At 38.0% G+C, this 19,091-nt stretch overlaps 1 protein-coding gene across 7 annotated transcripts in view; it reads right to left on the reverse strand.

Annotated features, from left to right (window-relative positions):
• Nucleotides 1-6,680: 6,680 nt before the first annotated feature.
• Nucleotides 6,681-19,091, reverse strand: part of TMEM196 (transmembrane protein 196) — a 101,198-nt gene continuing 88,787 nt past the window's right edge. For 4 of the 7 annotated variants that reach the window (XM_077175792.1, XM_077175759.1, XM_077175754.1 and 1 more), the window contains 4 exons: nt 13,800-13,856; nt 11,750-12,004; nt 9,792-9,865; nt 7,619-7,835 (listed from right to left, as the gene is read on the reverse strand). In XM_077175792.1, coding sequence (XP_077031907.1) covers nt 7,748-7,835; nt 9,792-9,865; nt 11,750-12,004 — 417 coding nt within the window. In that variant the 5' untranslated portion in view covers nt 13,800-13,856 and the 3' untranslated portion in view covers nt 7,619-7,747. Of the gene's footprint in view, nt 7,510-7,618; nt 7,836-9,791; nt 9,866-11,749; nt 12,005-13,799; nt 13,857-19,091 lie in introns of those variants that run through there. The other 3 variants (XM_054634888.2, XM_054634908.2, XM_054634869.2) reach the window with 2 other exon arrangements.

Raw genomic sequence — 19,091 nt, forward strand, 5'->3', positions numbered from 1 at the left:
CCTTATCCAAGACAGTTGTTCAGGTTTAACTTTAAACATAAATCTTAGTCCAGTTACTCTCAGAGGTATGCTTAAGCAGTTTCTTAAGCATACCTTTAAATACAGTCCTTGAAAGAGACATTAATTTAGCATTTGAGAAGCTGAACCCCCTGCTTTATGAACAATACTGACTTTTGTTCATAAAGCATGAGCATTTGCTTTCAAATATTCTTCAATTTTTTTTCTGCTTGTGTAATTTTCAAACCAAATATTGAATATAATACTACAGAGCATTGGGGAGTCACAAGTGTATGACATAAAAGAATAAATTGAACACACAAAAAAATTGTTACAATGAAAATGAAGAATGTAAAGATATATTGAACAAGACTACATTAGTGGTATTTTTTGTTTTGGTTTGATTTTGGATTTGTTTTGGGTTTTTTTTTATTTTGGGTGTTGTGTTTTGGGGTTTTTTGGTCAGCCATTGGAGGCATGATGTGTCACTATGTCATTAAACTGTTAAGCCCTTTTTCTCAGAGGTTTTTTTCCCAAATTTTCCAGTATTACAACAGAGATGCAATTGGCTCCTTTGTACGTACACAATCCCATAATTGCAGCCATAGAATTACCACAGAGTTAAGACTGTTGCAACATTTTCTTAAAAGACAAATTGCAACAAATTAATATTTATGTATCCTTGAAGCTGTTTTGTTGGATGCTCATTCTGGCTCCATTACTTGACAAGAGACTGTTGTGACTCAAGTACACAGCACAGATTCTGAAAAAGCTAACATGTGTCCTGAGAGGGGGAAGAAAGGTCATTCCCTCTTGAGCAAACCATTTAGCATAAGGGAAGCATCTTTCCTTTGACAGATGGGAATGCAATCCCTGTGTAGGCCTTCAGCCTTGTTTGATCACTGGTTTTGAAAGCTAGAGAGAGCAGAGCCTGTCTGTGCCAAGCTAGGCGTGGCTTTGAAGCAGTGTAGGTGTCCTGTGCCACACAATGTGTTCCTGTGCATGACCCACAGGGTGCAGGGGCACTGCATTCATGTGTGTGGGTGCTTCTGTCTTCATGTTTGTCAGCCCCACCTCCCAGCATATGGCTGAGAAGCTCAGGTCAGGGGTGCCTCACTAATTCAACTTGCTCTGCATCTGGGTTCTGCAGAATTCCTTACAGCACATTTTAAAATCCTAGGTGTATATGTATCAGTGTTAAACTTGCCAGCCTGCAGCAAATTCACACAAGACACCTGTCTATCTATTGATAGAAATCAGAGGAGACAGATTCTAAAATAAAAAGTAATTCCTTATTTTCTTCATTACTCCTACAGGGAAAATAGGCTGTTTGTCTGACAAGAAACTGGGGAGGAACAGCTAAGACAGTATGGAATTTTATTCCATTTTATTATCCTTGCAGGATCAAGACTAGTTCAAAGCAGTCAAGGTGAGATGAGAACACTGATACCAGTGTATCTTTGGTAAGGCAGGGATGAATGGGATAAGAAATTAAAGATACTGACATAATTCCTATGCACAGGACAGAAATAATAAGTTTACATGGGAAAATTTAAAAGGGTTTAGAAGAGAAGTTATGTATGTATATATATATGTATATGTATATGTACATGCATATGGTCTTGAAAGCTGCCCCACAGTTAGGGATTTTAAGAAGCTAACTCAAGAGAAGGTTAAGAAATTTGTCCCAGGCTCTTTATTTAGCATACAATAGCATAGTGAGAGCCAGTGCCTGGGAAATCTGCACTGAAACAAATTACTTTAAAGTAGGAAAGTTTGTGATTATTGGAATAAGTGATAGATTACATGTTTTTATGGAAAAGCGTATGTTGCTTTCAAAGATGTTATATGATTTATAAAAGGATTCTCAGATTAAGTATCCTGTCTTGTGCTACACAGAAGGAAAAGTTAATCATAAAATCCATTCAGGTGTTTCTTCAGGTATATCTAAATTGACAAACTCAACAGTTTTCCTCATAGTTTTATACTTTTTTTTTTGCAAGCATAAAATAGAAACAAAACAATCCATTGCATAATATGATCATGCAGAATCGATTCTCCATGCCTTTTAGGTCCAGAACCCTTGGACCATTTCAAGATCTCTGCTGCTGCCACCATAGTGTGAGTATAAATATTAACCCACTGTTCTTCACATGTAATAGTTAGAAAAGCAGCTCTGACACACACTTTTCCAGGGTGCTACACAGTTAATAAATATGCCTCAAAAATACTAGCTGACAACATTCCTGGAGTTTATTCCTGGATTTAGGGTGGAAGACAGCAATGATATCAGTAATGTAGCAAACCACAGGAATTTAATAGTGTCAGTCTGCATGGTTGGATTTCATGCTTTAGATTTAGATTTGCTTTGTTTGCAATCTCACTGTAAAATGAAGGCAGTGATCATTGTTTCCTTTCTCTGGGCAAGAAAGGTAAGAATTGATTCAATGTTTAACACTTCAAAGGACTGTATTAGCTGTATTTTAACAGAAGAAAAGAGATAAGGGTAGATATAAGACAGTCTCCTAGCTTGAACCAGCATGAAGAGAGAAAATAGGGTTCACATAACGATGTGGGAGAGGAGCTGAATATGTTTGTGGTCCTGGTAACATAATTTGATTTGTCTCCCACTACTACTAGCCATGGGACTCAGGAAAGAGGGTAGGAAATCCTAATGGTTCTTATCTTCACTAGATATTTTTAAATGTATGTATGATTTCCTAAGGCTGCTGAAGGAAGTTGTGTTGACTCCTATACCTGGTTTATATCAGCAGAATTATATGCAGCTTTTCAGTTCTGTTTATGGTGCCCCTTCATCCCTGCCTTCCTAGCATGTTGCCATTGCACATTATGCCATTTCATGTAAACAGCTATTTTCAATATGCAGATGAAGTTATTTTTAATTAATGTACGTGATCAACCTGTTCAAAATGCCATAATTGCATGTATTTTTAGAAAGACACATTTTGCAGTTTATGGCAGGATTTTAAATGCATTTCAGAGAGATCTCTAGGAAAACAAAACAAAACAAACCTTCTACAGGTTATGAAGCAAAAGTGGAATGAAGTGGAAGTCACTGTAGCAGCCTGCTGTGACTTGTGGTTAAAGAACATAAAAGATACCTTGCAGCAAATCAAATGCAATGTAAGAGGAAAAGACAATTAACCTGCTGCTTCTGTATATGCTGGGAGCTCATTTGAGGGGACCAGAGAGCAATAGTGAGGGTGCTCTGCACAGCTTATTGTTGGTTCTCTGGCAGAAGTAGGTGTGTCTATGCTGTGTCTTGAGTGTTTCTTGGACTGTTTTGATGAGAGGTGGCAAGAGACACCCTGGTGCAGCCCTCTGGACTTTCTGCTCCAAGTCAAAGCTGCTTCTTCCTGTAGCAGAGCAACAATTTCATAGCCAAGCAAGTCTCTCCAGGCACACACCTTCTGCTGAAATCCCAGCTACTGATTAATCTCACCCAGTTCCTTTTTTTCCCTTCAAAACAGCATGCTGCATTCTCATAATTTTATAATTAGGAGTAAAAAAGCCTTTCTGAGCAAGCTTCCCAAGGTCATTTAGAGCTCCTTAGGCTGATGATACTAAACTACAATGGGTTTAGCATCTTTACTCCAATCAAATTATGTTTTACCAAAAATATTCTGCTATTTTCTTCCTTTTCTTTTCTCCCGCCCCCTGGCAACTCCAAGTCTGTCTGGTTAGCCCTTGTACAAGTTCTAAAAATATTCCTCAAAATCTGTCTCCAGATGCATGCAAAACAGCTTTGGTTGTGCATACTGATTGTTGATTTGGAGGTTTATGGTGAAGCTAAAGATGTCACTTTGATAAAGAAAAGGAAAGCTAGATAGATAGAACCATTTTAGGCAGGAAGATTATGCAGTAATATCTACAATGATATGGTAGACTAATACCAGTCTGCTTTTAGATATTTTTAAGCATTTAATTATAAAAGGTTCCTTTTAACTCCTTAACCTGCCTAGGACTGGGATCTGAAAGGATTAAAAATGTCTTAAACCATGAGACTCTCATTTCACTGCATCTTTAAAATCACACTGTAAGGAAATTTTTTGCTATAGGCATGACTATTTGTGATTATGTATATCAATTTCCTTAATGTATATCAATTTCCTATGGAATGTGGCCTGCTTCACTGTCCTTCATACCTCTCCAGACCATCTGAAGGGAAATACATATGTCCTAATAGAACAAATATATTTTGAAGATTGTGCAAGACAGATTTAAAACATTATACCCACTGTTCTGCACAGTTTGCAATAAGCACTGCTGATTGTTGTAAATTCAAAACGTGTGTGTTTCTCATCAGCTGAGGTTCAATGAAATGCTAAGTATAGCATAAAACATAGCCTAAGGTATAATAACATGCATCAAGGACTTACCAGCTAAGTCCTCTGCACAAAGTTCAGTAAGTTCCTTCAGGAAGAGTGTTGCTTGACCTAGTAAATAACAGCTGAATATCTCAGAGAGAATCTAAGCCAGCATCTGATTTTACAGCAGCATGAATCAGACAATTGTGTCAACAGCAATACATGTTTCATCCTATTTAGATTGAAAAGGACTTGGGTGCCCAGCCTTCAAGCTATTGGTGTAGTTACACTGGCTGGTTGCATTCTGAAAAGTGAAAGTTTTGTTTTTCATGCAGTTGGATAAGTGGAATGAGTGTTCTTTCATCTGTGCCAGTAACAAAAACATACAGAGAATGTTTCCATTACAGTTGAATTCTGTATGCAATTATGGAACAAAACCATTAAACACAGTGAAACTTTTCCCAGAATTCCCCTACCACATACACATATTGTGGTAATTTACTCTGAATTCTGATCCTCTTTTTATGTCTCAAGTAGGAGCACTCTGTCACATTTGTTCCCAAGTCTTTTTAATTCCAATTTGCATTTTCAAGGCTTTTATATATGTAGAGACCAGCCAGTTTTTCTGCATTTTACAAGCATGGTACCAAAAGAAGGAAAAAACCTGTATCAATTGAATTTGGGGCCCAGATCTCTTCTTTCTCCTTCCAGCACCTCTTTAAGCAGACTTGATGTGGTGGTATTTCATAATTTACAACAGGGCTTCAAACACTATGAGCTTAGAGGATGCATCCTCCTTTCCTTTCCAAAGTAGGAGGAAGTGGCTGTTGTACTGCACTACTGTGTTGGATAGAGAAGAATCAGCTATTTCCCTGCACTATCCCATACTCTCACTAATGTGCCAGGAAATTAGGTGTTTGTGATAAGTAACTGGGTGGTGTTGTGGTCAGTGGTTTGATGTCATTCCTGAGCAGATTCTGAACTGCAACTCAAAACTGCTCCAGGATCTGAAGCTACCATTCCTAGTCCTGAGATGTCACAAGAGACTCTGGTGAGTTATGATATTGTAGTTGTGATGAACCTCAGCCAGGCAGTTAATTTAGTCTTGATTTTATAAGGCCCTTGTTTTTTTCTGAGGCAATGAGGGAAGGAAAGTTACATAACCACCTCCCCAGGTTGTATGTTCAATGTGCATGTTTCAACATATGTGAATCTCTGCATCCATTTATACCATGGTCCTGCCTTGGCAGGTTGTGTCCAGAGTTGCAGCAAAAATGCTCCCATAAAGGGCCTATACTGGGGACAGATTTATCTCATGCTTCGTGCTGCAAAGGAAGAGGAGTATCAAACTGAAGGGACCATGGCACCTATAAAGAGCACAAACAATCTATAACATAATGAAGGAGGCAGTTTAAAGATAGGTAATGCCTGAAAAGGGGAGAACCTCCTTGAGCAGAGATACCTTAACATCTAGTTGTTTTGCTATGACACTATCTGTATTCTTCAATGAACCTGAACAGTCTCATTAGCAATTTCTAAGGTATGTAATGAATACTAGTCAACCAGGGCCTCTGAGAAAATTCAAAAGCTCTTTGGGACAGTAAGTAAGTAAAGAGAAGCCTTATAAGGTGGACTGTTTCTCAACTCATAAGCTTAGCCGTCCAACTAATTAGCTTGGAGTTTAAGGGAGAGACTTAAATTGCAGTGAAGATATTCCCCATGTTGTAATTAGATCCCTTATGGACTTCAACAATTCTAAGATAGTCAATTTAAAGATTATTTTATGCCATATGGATTCACAAAACAATTTGATGTAATTTATAGGGCTTTTTATGGCGTGGTTTGAACATTACTAGGGTTCTATTCATACCTGTCTGGGAACATGGCTATGAATCACCAAATGTTGCCAGTCATCAGTGATGCTCACATCAGAAATTCATGTTGCTGTGCTGGGCAATACTGCAAAGTCATGGACTCACTATGTAACATATGAGTGATTTTATATGAATATGAATGTGAATATGAATATGAATATTAGTATTATGCTGTAAATATTCTGCTACAGATTATACCTTCCATTTTTCATGGCTGTACCAACCACCAGGTTCAGCAATAAAGTTTAGGGTCAGTTAAAGCTGCATACCTTCTGCTTTAACACACCTCCAAACATTATTGTTGGTGTGGAGAATTGCCAGTAACTTCTGACCTTGACCATGACTTTGTTCAGCCTTCATTTTTTTCCTTTCTGTGCTTTTAGAAACTTTTCAATATATTGTGCTAAACTGCAAGCATGACAGTTCAGCTTTGCAAGATCTTTCTAACAAGAAAAAAACCCCAAAAGATTTCTCTAAAATCTCTGGTTTAGATTTCATTTTATTTGTCATCTTTTATGAACAAGTTACGAAATATACTTCATTCACAAATCGGAAATATTTACAATTTCTTTACAACAAGGCATTATTGAGGTTTTGATTTATGGCATTCTTAGAGCATTCTGTCTTTCAAAACAAAGACAACGGTGTTGTTTTCAGCACACTGTTCATTTACACTCTGGATGTGAGATGGGAGCTTTTTAGAAGAGGAGTTTGCACTCTCTTTTGATATGATCTGCTGGGAAAACTGAGGCAGGATGCATTCAGAATGTGAGGAGAGGGACTGTGCAAATGTGTTGCTGTACCATGCCATGATCTGAAGCCATCATACTAAACCAGATGCTGCTAAGTGAAGAGGAGAAAAAGATTCCCCTGAGCCATTCTTCCTCTGCCTTCTCCTTTGAGTGGGCTAAATGCAGTTCAGTTTTTTTTCTGATTTTTGAGTCTTCATGAGAATAAGAGTCTTGCAAAGTCTATTTCAAATACTATCACAATTCAGAAAGATTATTCAGACAAAAAAACTGAAAGAGAGTAGCCAGGAAGTGAGTAAATATTGTATATCCGCAAAATGTTTAGGAGAGAAATTTTGAACATGGTTCTAAAAGGGAATTGCAACTGTGCTGGTCTGCAGTTGTGACATTTGAGCCATAAAAGCTAAGATTGTTTCATTTTCTTAATTTCTTGGAGTCTGGTTTTTTCCTGAAGAAAATTCTAAAACCACTTCCTTCCATGGAACTTTTAAAAATTTCTTAATATACACTTCCATTATAAATCAGATGTGGGCCACCATTGCTTAGGTTGTCTGTCATTTCCTAGAACAAGAGTAGAAAACATTAATTAAAATTAGAATTATTGCAAGGTGTTCAAAAGTCAGTTATCTAAGGTTGTGATGGAATTTGAACAAACTCAGAATTTCAAACATTCAGAAACACGTTACATTTTTATTTAACTTGATAAACCTCCTTATAAAAAATCAATTTTTTCCTTCATAAATTAGGTACATTTGAAAGCCGATAGATTCATTGATAGTGATTGAGTTGGACATTACACTCAGACCACATATAGAGCATTGATGGCATCTGTACTAGTTTGTGATGTTGTCCTTTGAAATTGCATCAACTCAAGCTTGTGTGCTGATCTACAAAAGAATGGAATGGTAGTTAGTTCTGTTTCCATTCAAACCTCTGTCTGTGCTGACATGCTACAAACAGATGCCAGTCAATGCCTGCTGAAATAGACATTTGGGAAGACCTAGATACAAACAGGATCTAAGGGTTTTAAGTACTTGTTTTCCCTTGGGATGGGTCTGATTTTAGTTTTCCCTTATTATGCCAGTCTACAATTTTTAGCAGTTCAGGGATTGCTTCTCCAGTGGCAGGTGAGTCATCCCAGAGTAAGCTGACTGGCTCATGAGTCAGAATCCTAAAGCACCTGAACCAAGATTTGCTCAGAGATAGATTTTCTGATTCTCAAATTGAAATGCAAACAATACCCCCTTAGCAGCTGTCTAAGCATAGAGATGGCTACATTAATTAAACAGTTCCCTGATCTCCAAGCCTGCAAAGCCACATTGAGTTTACGGTCGGAACTACCTTATTCTGAGCAATCCCAGGGCTATTTCATACCAGATTGAATCTGGATGCAGAAATAAGTGATCTGCTGCTTATGTCCAATGACAGAGAATATTCAGCTATGGCAAGAGGAATGGGTACAGGCAAAAATGCAGCTTGGAGTATTTCTAAAATTCAAGTAGATGAGGTGAAGGTGCCAGTGTTGGACTAGTTCTAAAATAGCTGCATGATGACCAGAGGCTCTTCTCTGCATGGAAAGATTAAATTCACCTCTTCTTCCTCCTAGGTACACTTGGAGAAAATGTGGAATAAAAGGGATTTGTTTGTCCCCCTTCCTGTGGAAGCTTCTGTAAAAAAGTGAAGCAACATTCATTGGGCTAGACAGAGAGAGAGAGAGAGAAAAAGACGGAAAGAAAGAACCAAACTCTATAGCATAGTGGCTGAGATTCGTGGTAAAGAGAAAATTATTCAACCTGGTCTTTATTAGTAGTCTTACTCTGTCTCTCTCTTCTTTTAGTCCACAATATTTGGCAAGCAGAGACCAGAACTCATAGTAACATAAAGTTATAAAGCACTAATTCCTCCTTTCTCAGATTACCAGCTACATTTTAAAGCAAATCACAGGACTTAATTGTTCCCTTCACAGTTTGTGAAAGAAGGGATGTTCTATTCTCCTCTACAATGTCACCAAACCAAGTAGCCTTGCCAATCTCTTGAATCAAGCATAAGCTTCAGAGAAAATCAGGTGTGAAACTAATTTTGAGTATTTTCTACCACCCAGGTCTCCATTTGCAGATGATGGTGTTGGATGTTTTGGTATTGTGCCTTATTCTCCTCATTTATTGAAGAGGAGCATGCATGGCTAACGCTGGACTATGGATCCCTGTTTGGGGATTGTCTGGCACTGTAATTTGCTTGTTTGTGGGTGCCTAAAGACTTTTTTGGATCTACACTGAAGGTAACTGTCAGCTGGGAAAGAGACCAAGAATACCAAAGCCAAAAGAGACCAAGAATACCAAATACTAACTATCAGTCAGCCATAATATTTTGATAGTAATGATGTGTCAGAAGGCTACTCATGAGTTTCCTTTTGTAAGCATCATCACTTGAATTGTCTGCAGACATCAGCTATTAGAATACCACCACAGTTTTGGAAAATAGCAACACCCAATGATTTTCCCCAATATTTCTATCTAAAAAAAAAGTTAATTAAAAAAAAAGTTGCTGAATTCGGGGAATGAAGGAGCACACAGATTAGAAGCAGAGTGAATCAATGGTGGCTACATCCAAATAAGAGTATTTGGATGCCTGTAACTAGGGTGAATATTTTAAATACTCAACTTACTTCCAGATTGCAGCGTTCACCACGTAGAGTTATGTCACTACCTGGAAGCACCATTCCTGCCTCAGAGTAACATCACAGCATCAGCCAACTTTGATTAGCTGAAGCTATGACTTCCTCGTAGAGGTGGCCCTTCCTGAAGTGACATAACAACATGGTCGCTCCCTAGTGTTCAGCGTACCTTGGAGGTAACTCTGGTGTCGGGGGAATCACCGGGCAGCTGGGCAGGTCGGTTATTTCAATACCCCTCAATCTCTAATATAAATATAACAATTATACAATAAATATAGCACCAATATACAATAAATATAGCACCAAATGCAGTACATGTCTACATTACTGTATATCAGTATAAATATACAATATAGTCATATATATAAAACACTTCTAAGCTGTTTTCTAAATTAGGGTCTAATTTAATGTAAGTTTTTGTGCTGTGACCTAGTGTACTCAACCCTGCCAGTAGCAGGCGGTCTATGGGTCTGAGAAGTCCCAAGTCAGGCCATGTGTACATGCATACTTGGCTCTACAGCAGACATGCAGGAAGTTTGCCATCAGTGGGGCACATCCCAGATCTGCTGAGTGTGTACAGTAGGGTTGCTCTGCACGTACATTGTGGCCCTTCACCTAGGATAAGTGGACACCTGGCAGTCCTTGCTGCCAAGTGTCAAAAAGCTTAGTAGGTCAACAGGCCAGGAAGGTAGGCAGTGAACTACTGTTACACGTGGTCATCCTCACCCCAAATTGATAGGGTTTTGGCTTTTTTTATTTTGAAAGGTCTTTTCCTTTCTAAGCTGTTTCTTCTTCCGTTCCCTCTCTTCCTTTCTCCTATCTTTGTCCTTGTTGAGGCAAGAGTCTCTCTGATAGTCAATATCTAGCCTTCCATCAGCAAGACCATCATATTTGCCTAAAAGCTCATCAGAATAATTCTTCCTTTTGAAATGAGATGGAGAAATGTATCTTGTTTGTTGATTTTATCACCCTGTTTTATGTTACTGTTGTAACCTCTACTATTTAACTTTTTAAAACATGTTTAAAATGTTATCTTCTTAAAATATTTCAAACTCCCTGTTTTTAAGACACATTTCAAGCATCATCTAAGATTAATTCAGTTTATATTTCTACTTGGAGTCTCATCTCAGTTAAGAAACTAAATAGTGACAAGTCATTTTTAACTGCTATATCATGTTTTTTCAGGGAATCTGAAAACAATTCTACAGTCTGAGCAGACTAATCCTTGCTCTGCTCTTCAGAGGTTTCAGTAGACAACAGACTCTTGAACTTAACAGTAATGCGGACTTGCAAGTGGAGGTTTAGGTGGGCAGTCCACTTGACTTTTGTTCTTTTTTTCTGCTCATTTCTCAAATGAAAGGCTTTGGATAGCTACTAAGTCCAAATGCCAAGCACAGGTTTACAGTGGACAGTTAACTCCTCAAATATTATTCAGATCTGTTAAGACAAGGAGATGATTTCAAGAATTCCACTCCATTACTTGGTTTGATCCTATGTGCTCAGCTTTGGGAGCTTCAGTTTCAGCACCTAGTTATATGCCTATACACCTCGGTAGGATTCCTGTTAATACAAAAAGGAAGTAAATGCTCAGTTCTGCAAATGAGACCAGTTTTATTTAGGTGTCTAAATATGCCCTTAGGTGCTTAGGTTAAGTCACCTACATTTGTGAACTGTGGCTTTTCTGTTTAAAAAACCTAATTTATAAGCTGAGTACTTGGGAGAGGAAGAGATTGATTAAATCCTGGAAGCATGCAATGATGTGGTTACAGAAAGCTTTCTGTGCTTTTTTTACAGTACAAGACATGATAATTCATATTAATAGGGCTTCCAATTATTTAGGAAGTGCTATATTTAGCGGCTAAGCCCCTAAATAGCTATACAATGGAATTATGTTGAAAATGGATGTACTTCATTGAAATGGATGTACTGCAAATATACAGTACCTAAAAATAGCTCCATATAATGCAACATAATAAAGCTTACACAGAATGGCAGCATTTCATTTTCCAGAATCTCTTTCTCATATAAAACTGAAAACTGAACACATCTCTTGCCAATTGTAAACATTAACGCATACAGTAGCATTTCAGGATAAACAGAACAAATAAAGGAGGACACACAACTCACTTTTTCTGCCATTTCATGGGAGTGATGCAATGAATGTTCCCTTTCTGAGAACATTCGCCTTTGTTCATAGCTGGCTAGCCGACAAGTGAGCCATGAAGAAAGGGTGCAACCACCAATTCCAATGCATGCAAGAGACATGGAGGCAAGATGCAAAGAATAGAGAGCAGATGACTTCTTTGTCAGAGCACGAAGAAATTGAAAATTTAAGATTCCTCCTATTAGTCCACAGATGCAACAGGCAGAAAAAAGTATCATCTGTCAGGAGAGACAAGAGAGGTTATGTCACAGTAATATTTTTCAGAAATTGATTAATGCATATGAAATATGAGATAACCATAGTTTAATTCTTTGATAGCATCGTTGACTGCAAAACCCTGCACAGCCCCTTGTTTTTAACTCTCTTAGCTCCCCCATTGCACCAAGGGAATATATTAACTTTTGGTATACAAGAGTTAAGATTGATGTTGCATGTAAAAAAAAAGTTGGGTAAAATGAGTAGGTAAAGTTAAAACCTATTCAATGGAAGGACCACTAGGACACAAAACTGATTTCCAGCTGTTCATGCAAAACAGCAACATGACAGAAGGCATCGCAATTTTCTATTGTGCAGTTTATCACCCTGCCTCAGGAGTGAATGCCTCATGTATTTGTAGTGAATCTCTCTTGCTTTGTGTGCATTCTGACTGTGCCTCCTGCTCAGTTATAATTTATTCAGTAAGATACCAGGTTGGAGGCTTTCTGCAGTTTTTGTGGGGTCTTTGAGAGTGTTCAAGGTGAATGTGCTGGTCAAAGAACCAAAAAAAAAACAACAAAGAAATCTGTGATGCTGCTTTACAGAAGGTCAGTTTGGTGACTATATGGCTGGTGGGTCAGTTTGGTTGATTTTAACTTGACTAAAATGTTCCTGGAATTTTAGAAATCTGTCAAACAGGCTGCAATCAATGAGACATTTTTAAAGACCTCCTATTGCTTTTAGTCACAAAGATGTTGCACTGGTTCAGGATGTGCATTAACCTCAAATGATTCAGTAGCAAAAGACCTTATGGAGACAGTGTTAAATGATTGTCTTATTCACTTCCCTTGATACTGCTGACTTGTCAAAAGGTGATCTATATGGGCATTTAACGTTTCTCGATATGGCTCTGTATATTTACTTATCTACTGTGGTGGCAGAAATTTATGGAGCCTTACAGACTAGTTCTGTACACAACTAGGATGACAATTTCCTTAGGAATGTGGCACTGAGGATGTATTTTGCAGTCCACTGGCAAGTGACTATTACATGAGACCTCCGGAACAGATAGCTTTTAGAAACTGGCTATGGTACACATGTTTTAAGAAATGGGACTGTCATTTTAACAGAGTTTAGGATTGATATTAAAAAAAAAATTGGAAAGAGCTTTTTATTCCCATCACACTTATGCTTGTTTTATGTGACTTCCATCTGTATGTGGCAGAATAATCAAGCTGACAGAAAATTAGGACTGGCATTATCACTTAAAATAAGATCATGTCTTTAACATAGAGTTCTGCTGTGACTTGTTGAGTAATAACACCATTTTGCTGCAGTCAGAAAATTACTGTACCTGAAGAGACATCTTCCATCACTTTAAAACTTGCATACACATGTTTCGGATTGCTAAACAAACTTGCTTACAGTTATGATATGTAGAAACAAACTTGGTCAGCAGCCTTACTGAGATGGCAACCCAGTGCTGGTTTTTGAAGGAGAGACGATACAGTCCAGTGACATTATTGAGAAGCATTTATTGACTTGACATAAATCTATGTCAAGTGATTTCTGATCAAAGTTTATCCAGATACAGATAAATAGGGATGTATGGCTTAAGTAGCATAGGCTATTTCAAAACTGCCTTGTTTTTTGTGACTATTCCAAAGTGCTGATTGCTTTTTATAGATTGCCAACTTGTAATTTTTCTAATTGTTTATCAAAAACCCTTGCATGCAGAAAGCCCCCAGTAAAGAGTTCAAATTAGATAGGTAAGCCTTTCAAATACTTATGTGTTATTGGTGCAGTGGAAAAACTTACAACAAGTCCAGATTTTTTTTTGGCGCACAATATTCCGCACACACCGCAAAGCAGGAACTGCGAAAAACAAGAAACCAAACAATTATTTCATCATTTAAGGTACATAGTTCAAATCCCACTGTATTGCTGTGGTGGTGGCCACAGTTAGGCAATGTCAGCATTTTTGTCACAAACCTTATGTTTCAGGAGGTTGTAACTCAACCATAAACACTCTTACCGGATAAGAAACTGGAATGTGAAGTTCTAGTGACCATAAGTCACGAGAAAAGAAAGAAATACAAATTTTAAGCTGCTTAGGTAAAGAAGTTGGAAAAAAATCCCCAGTGTTGTGAGCACAAAAATGCCTTTTTACCATTTTATTTTTCTCTCAGAAGAGTTTAGCAAGGTACTAGTCAGTGATCCGAATCATCTACTTCTAAGCATAGCACTGGGACTTAATGCCCTGATCCTACCATCTGAACCACTGAAGGACCACATATGGATCGTTGTCTTCAAGACAGTGGAAGTCTGGGCAAGAATATAATTCAGTGATGTCCGTGGGTGCAGGTGTAAATATCAGTACGTCTGTTGGTGTGACTACTCTGGGCATGCAGAAAGATCTGTTTCAGACTTCATGGCCCAATTTTCAAGAAAGAGCATGAAGGTATCTGTACTTTTTTTTAATGTCATTCCCTCACATAAACTGATTTGCTAATTGTAGCACCAAGCATTAGGCAAAAATTAATTACCAAAACCAGAAAAATGCCTACCAGCTGATAAAAATAGATGATAATGCTTAATAGTGACCTCTGTCAAAGACCAGTGATGTCCTCTGATGTCTTTTTCCTCCTACAGAAAAGTTTAATGATAAAAACAATGAATAGTCCCCAGGGAAGCAGTCAGGGTAGGAACTACAGTAGTTGTATGAAAGCAATAGGGCCTTCTCCAGGTATTAGTAATACTGTCAAAAGATTTCCTGATACCTCATAAAGTCTTTTATTAAGAAATCTATGCTACCTATTTTCAATAAAGCTAACCCTACTCCCCCATTGGAAAGTAATTTTATTGTTTTAAAACTGTATTTTTCTACACTATTTTTGCATTGAGATGGTAATTCTAGCAAAAGGCTCTGCTTGTCCCTGATTTAGAATTAAATCACAGAAAAGACATGGCTGTTACATAAGAAATTAAAAAAAAAAAAAAAAAAAAAAAAAAAAAAAAAAAAAAACCAAAAACCATACCCCGAAGAGGTTCTATAAAGCATTCAGGGTCTGTGTAATATATTGCAGGTGCTTCTTATTTACACTCTAAAATTTTGCCACTTCACTATTTCAGTTGAGGAGCTGCTTTCACTCGTAGTTTATCTCCCTCTAACTAAAATAAGTATAAGCTAAGTATAAGCCTTGAGGTATCTTTTTACTCTGTTAGATCCATGAAAACAGTTCCCCATAATGAATGTGGATAAATTGTGTATATTATTTACTTTTATACTGAGCATGGGATGTGAATTTAATACCAATCAGATTATAGAGAGGGCTGGGTCACGTGGACCAGGGTGCTGAATGGTTCAGGACATACCAGAAGGCACAACTGGTAATTGCTGCTAGAACCACTGCCTAGAATAACAATAAAACAAAGCAAATCACCAAGGGGCAGTGCTCCTTCTGCACTTTCCCACAGGCAAAGAAGATTTCAACTCATCACATCTGCTTTGTAAGTGTTCGCTCAGGCTTTCTGTGAAATTTTGGGGTTTTACTCCCAATCCTGCCATTGCAGATTGCCTTCAGCTGAAGGCACATTTCAGATTTCCACACATCGTGTTTTGTATTTCTCAAAATGAAGAAACCTCAAATGAAATTTGTTGAAGACATCTTTGTAATTAAGTTCTATTCAGTCAGATTTGATAAAGTGGATTAATAATATATTTTCTCTCTGTAGTGATTGAATAGGATTGAAAGGAAATTTTTGTATATAGAAAAATTAATTAGTGTTGGAAGCTATCATCATAGATAGTTTTAACTTGTTAACTAGTTTAAAAACCTCTGTGTTTGATAATTTACCTTTACAGCTGAAAGAGCATGAAAGAGAAGGTCACCCATTTTTTTCAGGAATGCTTTAATTCTGCTCCAGTTTGAGTCAATGAAGCTCATCTATGAGCCCTAATGTACCAGCTTTTCAAAACAAGGGATGACTATTCCATTTAAAGCACTTGACTACCTGGAGTAAAGATCTGGATGCAGTAGTTAAATGTACATTAAGTTTTCTAATGATACTAGACTAGGAGACACCATGGATTGTTAAGTGTAGCGAAGCATTACAGAGAGATGTGAATAGACCTGAGAGCTGGGTAATTACCAATCATGTGAAATTTAACAAGAGCCAAGTGCTGGATTCTGCAGCTAGGACAGTGTAATCCTGGTTATACATAAATACTGGGGGTCAAGAGATTGGAAAGCAGCCACAGGAAAAGAGATCTGGGTGTCTGGCTTGATGACAAATTGAATGTGAGTCAGCAGTGCCCTGGCAGCAAAAAAGGCCAACCATGCCCTGGGGTACATCAAGAACAGCATCACCAGCTGGTGGAAGGAAGTGATTGTCCTGCTCTATTCTGCTCTGGTGCAGCTCCTTCTTGAGAATTGTGCTGAGATGGATGCATCAGTATGAGAAAAGCATCAAACTTTTAAAGTGTGTCCAGAGGAGGATGACCAAGATGGTGAAAGGCCTTAAGGGCAAGACTTATGAGGAGCAGCTGAGGTGACTTGGTTTGATCAGACTGAAGAAGAGAAGGCTGATGGGTGACCTCTACACAGTCTACACCTTTCTCAAGGCAGGCAGCAGAGGGAGAGGGGCTGATCTCTCTTTGATGATCAGTGATCACAAGGAAAGGGAGTGAAGTTTCATCAGAGGAAAGTTCTTCACTGCGAGGGTGGTCAGCCACTGGAACGGGCTCCCCAGGAAAGGGATCATGGCACCAAGACTGTCAGAGGTCAAGGAGCACTCTGGATGCTGCTATTAGTCTTATGATTTATTATTAGGTAGTCCTGCAAGAAGCATGGAGTTGGACTTGGTGATCTTTATGGGTCCCTTACAAGTTGAGAAATTCTACAATTTTATGATTATATTGTATTGTGTCATGTATACTCTGTATGTATTTTCTCTCTCTACATCTATAGTGTTTGTAGATATAGGCAAGGAATAACATGTTCCACAGTTAAAGAGCTAAAAGAGTTCTTTGTATTCTAACTCAGATGAATTACATATTCATGCTTCCTCAACATTCTTCTGTTTAATCTTGAGGTCATGCTGAAGTTTTATAATCTGTATGGCTATGAGGTAAACAAGTTGTGAAACCGAATGCACTCAAGTGCCTGAATATGTTAAAAAACCTTGGGTGAAAAGTATTCGGGCAGTAGCAAAGGATTAATGTTATTTAGGTTGGGGTTTTTTTAAGACAACAGTGTATTACATTCATGGAGAAGAGGATTACCCAAAACCTAGTATGGATATTTATTTATGTCAGCTTGCATTTTGCAATTAAAACCAATGGATGGCTTTGTGCCACAAGGTCAGGCTATTATACCTCATGCAAAGCTTTGAAACTTCTGAGCCAAGTTCATGACTCTCTTCTAAGGCTGATTCATTGCAAACAGTGGAAACCTGCTCTATGAAGAGAGTATTAGTAATAGCAATGGCTCAGGAACACTGCTCATGTAGAATTTCTTTAGCCAAGCTTTCCAATTTGGAGACATCTAGAACGGTTAGGATTTCAGTGACATATTATGTGATTGACTCTATTCTCTGCTTTTTTGATAGCATAGCAACTTAATTTTTTTGGGTTTTTTTTGGTTTTTTTTTTTTTTTTTTGGGTTTTTTTTTTTTTTTTTTGGGTTCTTTTTGTTGTGGTGCTATAGGAATTTCCTATAAAATTTTTGATGTCTCAGTGTTGTGATCAGCAGTAGTGAAAAGTGGATGGGAAAAACTACACTGGCCCTTCATACCAGAAAAATGATGAAGTAAAAATCAGATTGAAAGTGTCTTTTACTTAGAATCTTCTATTTTATAATACTGCCAACTGGAATGCCGCCATCAGGGGCTCTGTTGTCTTGACATTTTCTCTATCTGTTCTTGGCTATTCTGAAAGACTAGTTGTCAATGTATTATAACAGTAAAACTTGGTTTGTAACTGTTGAGCTACTCTGGACTACTGTTTACCCTTGACTTACTAATACTGTCGTGGTGAGGACTTGCCCCTTTCTACTTGATCATTGATCATCCTTAATAAATTTTTACCAGCCAATCTCATGGACTTTTAAATGTATTTTCTAACTATATATTTTCTAACAATTTAACCTAACTTACCTGAGGTAAGTTAGGCAAACAGACTTATACTGAAAATACAGGAAATCAGGAGTGGAAAAGGAATATATCACTGACGATAAGCTTCTTGTAAGAATGCTCTGTTATTGAAGTGTTCACAATTTATGCAGAGAATAAGGCTAAAACATTTCATTAAAGATAAGCTAAGCTAGTAAGCCCTACAAAATGCCGTGGAAGCCGGAGAGGGAACTTCAGCTGGAACTTTTTTTAACAGATGTCTCATTGTTGGACTTACATTTAAATTATTATTCATAATTTTAAAAATCATAAAATGCTAAAAGACTGAAAGGCTCACTTAAAAACCTACACAGATCACCAATTAAGCCCAGACCCTATTGACTATAGGGTTACTTTTGTTTGCAGACTTATTCATACCTCCTATGCACACATGTATAGGAGGTATGTTTTGTGTCAAGACTAGCAGAGAAGCCTTGTATTGAAACTGCTGGCCTAAGTCCAGAGAAGGGCCAGGAAGTTGGTAAGAGGGCAGGAGCACCTCCCTAAGAAGTTAGGTGGAGAAAATTTGGGCTGTTCAACCTGGAAGAAGAGAAGGTTCAGAGATTCACATATTATTCTGAGCTGGAAGGGACCCACAAGTATCAATGGGTTTGCGTGGAGACCTCATAGCAACCTTCCAATATCTGGGAAGCTAGAGAGGGACTCTGCATCAGGAACTGTAGTTACAGGACAAGGACTAAAGAGGCAACTGGAAGAGGGGAAATTTAAGCTAGATATTAGGAAGAGATTCATTACTGTGAGGGTGATGAGGCACTGGAACAGGTTGCCCAGAGAGGCTGTGGGTGACCAAACCCTGGCAATGTTCAAGGCCAGGTTATACAAGGCCTTAAGCAGCCTGGTCTAGTAGGAGGTGCTCCTGCCCATGGCAGGGACAGTTTGGACTAGATGATCTTTAAGGTCCCTTCCAATCCTTATTCT

Source organism: Agelaius phoeniceus, chromosome 1 (genome assembly GCF_051311805.1).
Source record: "Agelaius phoeniceus isolate bAgePho1 chromosome 1, bAgePho1.hap1, whole genome shotgun sequence".
NCBI classification, from domain to species: Eukaryota; Metazoa; Chordata; class Aves; order Passeriformes; family Icteridae; genus Agelaius; species Agelaius phoeniceus.